This window comes from Egretta garzetta, unplaced genomic scaffold, assembly GCF_000687185.1.
Source record: "Egretta garzetta isolate BGI_Z169 unplaced genomic scaffold, ASM68718v1 scaffold7, whole genome shotgun sequence".
Taxonomy (NCBI): domain Eukaryota; kingdom Metazoa; phylum Chordata; class Aves; order Pelecaniformes; family Ardeidae; genus Egretta; species Egretta garzetta.
The window spans coordinates 3,248,632-3,251,261 of NW_009260350.1; the positions used below are offsets into that span (position 1 = coordinate 3,248,632).

The 2,630-nt window shown below is 64.6% G+C and overlaps 1 protein-coding gene across 1 annotated transcript in view; it reads right to left on the minus strand.

Annotated features, from left to right (window-relative positions):
• Positions 1–158: 158 nt before the first annotated feature.
• Positions 159–2,630, minus strand: part of NIPSNAP1 (nipsnap homolog 1) — a 5,415-nt gene continuing 2,943 nt past the window's right edge. Inside the window, 10 exon segments of the mRNA XM_035898380.1 lie at positions 159–377; positions 462–545; positions 654–748; positions 865–896; positions 1,094–1,234; positions 1,352–1,422; positions 1,561–1,655; positions 1,960–2,005; positions 2,158–2,202; positions 2,205–2,285. Of these exon segments, the coding sequence (XP_035754273.1) occupies positions 313–377; positions 462–545; positions 654–748; positions 865–896; positions 1,094–1,234; positions 1,352–1,422; positions 1,561–1,655; positions 1,960–2,005; positions 2,158–2,202; positions 2,205–2,285 (755 nt within the window). The 3' untranslated portion in view covers positions 159–312.

Consider the following 2,630-nt stretch of genomic DNA (forward strand, 5'->3'; position numbering starts at 1 on the left):
AAATATTTAATTGGCAATGTGGTGCAGTGGGGCAGGCTCCTGGCAGGAAAGGCACCCGCTGGGCCCCCCAGGAATAATTAAGGATCCCCCCCAGCCTCTGCAGCCTGCCCACCCCTCCAGGCAGCGCTGTGTCCTGCTGCTGGGTTGGGGGCTCCCCCCCTTCCCCTCCCTACTCTCATCCCTCCCAGGGCACCCCAAAACAGGGGTGGAAGGGGAGCAGAGACCCCCCAGCCCTTCCCTAGCAGGGCTGGGGTGCAGGCAGGGAGCCAGCCCCTCCAGGCGCAGGCAGACACCCTGGCGCAGAGTCCCCCCTCACTGCAGGGGTGAGATCTTCAGGGGGATCATTATCCGTGACTCCATGGTGCGGATCAGCGGGACTGGAAAGGAAGACAGAGAGGTGAGGGCAGGGGGTCCTTGGTGAGGGCAGGGGGTCCCCGGCAAGGGCAGGGGGTCCCACTCACCCGTGTAGTACACGTTCTCATCCCAGCCCCTCTTCCTCCAGGCTGCATTCCTCGTCTCCTCCCGGGACTGCAGGTCCTTGTAGGCTTGTGGGGAGGGGAGAGGGCTGGCACCCAGCACCCCCCCAATACCCAGCCCCCCCCAACACTGGGGGGTACCCAGGTGGTGATGTGGGTGGCAGGGAGCCTGCTTACCCCAGAGGTGATGCACAACGTACAGCTCCCCGATCTGGGAGAAGAACCCACCGACAGCCTCCTGGTTCTCCTGCCGGTACTTAATGGCCCGAGCCCTGGCACACGGCAGAAGAAACAGGGGAGGGGGGGGCAGTTGTCCGATGGTGCCCCCTGGTCCAGGGGGACCTTTTCCCACCTTGGCTCCCTCTGTACTGGGAAAATGGTTGCTTACCAGTTGTTGCCCCATTCGATCATGGTCCCTGGCTGGAAATAAAGGAGGAAAAAAAAAACCAGAGTGAGCAGCCAGATCCCGCCTGCTCCCCCTGTTCAGGGCCTCCTCACTTGAGAAGGAAGGAACTTGGGGGGCTGCCCCCCAAAACCCCAAGCAGGACCCCCATTCCAGGGGGTGTATCGATCCAGAGCTGTCCTGAGGCATGGGCTGGCCCCCTGCAGCCGCTCACCTTCAGCTTGTAGGTCCTCAGCTCGTAGATGTTGGGTCCCTGGCGGGGCAGGGGCTCATTCCAGAAGCTGAACTCCAGGAGCAGCTGGTTCCTGCGGGACAGCAGCATCCGGCTCCTCTCCTTGCGGAAGTCCAGGTACTCCTGGGGACAGCCCCAGTTAGGGGTTTTGGGGTGGGGGCAAGCACGACCCAGGCCTGTGGCAGGGCAGGCAGAGGCAAGGGGCAGCGCTGGGGCAGCTCACCCAGATCCTAGCGGTACCTTATTCTGCTTGAGCTTGTTCATGCAGTCCATGAGGGCCGGGTACCCGCCCGAGAAGCGCCAGAGGTGCACTGGAAGGAGAGCACGGGGCTGGGATGTGGGGGGGCAGCTCCCACCTCTCTCCCCCTGGCACAAGTCAAGGTCTTTGCCTTCACTCTCAGCCCCTCTGGTAGCAGAGGCACTGGGAGCCGCTGCCTGCCTGCCCTCACCTGCCTGGTCCTGCTCGCCATACCAGGTGTTCCAGTTCCCCACCAGGTCACAGGGGTAGTCAGCATCCGAGTGGAGCTTGGGCAGCACCTCCTCTCTGTGGGGCCACGGGGAGGGTGGCTTGGAGGGGAAACAGCCATCCCAAACGCTCCCGAGACCCCCGATTGCCCTCCCCATCCCAGTGTGAGGGCTCTGCCCACGGAAGGGTCTGCTCTAACGGGACCTGAAACAGCCCCCTGGGATGTGTGTGCACCCATTTCTCAGGGGGGGAAACTGAGTCAAGGAGCAGTGGTACAGACCCACCTGGGGTCTCAAGGAGCTCCGCACAAGCCCTCCCACCCTCCTCGCTCCAAAGCAGGCCGCTGGGCAGCCCCCCCCCCCCAAGGTGCGGCAGGGCTCACGTCAGGCTGTTGTAGGCGTCCAGGCACTCCGGCTTCACGTTGTGAACTGCAGGGAGAGGAGCAAGGGGCTGCCAGGGTGGGAGCTGAGGCCCTGGCAGGGGGGGAGGGGGAAGCAGGGCCCAAGGCAGAGCAGCCAGGGGGATCCCCACTGTGCACCCCATCTGCACTCAGCCCCGGCCTCCCCATGGGGCCACTCACACTGGATTTTGTAGAGGTTGCTGGTCTCCTTCTTGGAGAGAAGGTTGGAATGGGCATCCTTGCGGGGGTCCACCTTGTGCACGAAGAGGGAGCGGAACCAGCTGCCCTCGGCGTCCCTCGAGTACCCCCTGCCAGACAGCGGGTTGGTACCCCCTCACCTTGGGGAACACCAGCACCTTGGCCCCGGGGGTGACCAGCTAGAGGGCAAAACGGCAACCGACAGCCACGCTGCTGGTCCCCGGCCTTCTTGGCTCTGGGCTGCCTGCACCACCCAGCTCCCGGGGAGCACCGGCTGCCCCGGGGGGCTCCGTAGGGTTCCACTGGGTCCGTTTCAGGGCTAGGACCCCTACAGTTTGTAGGGGATACGCAGGAAAAGCAAAGGCCATGGCTCAGGTGTGCGTGTGTGTGGTTGGCCCATGCTGCCCGAGGGGTCCCGGGGCGAGGGAGCAGACGCTCCGGGGACCCCGCAGCCC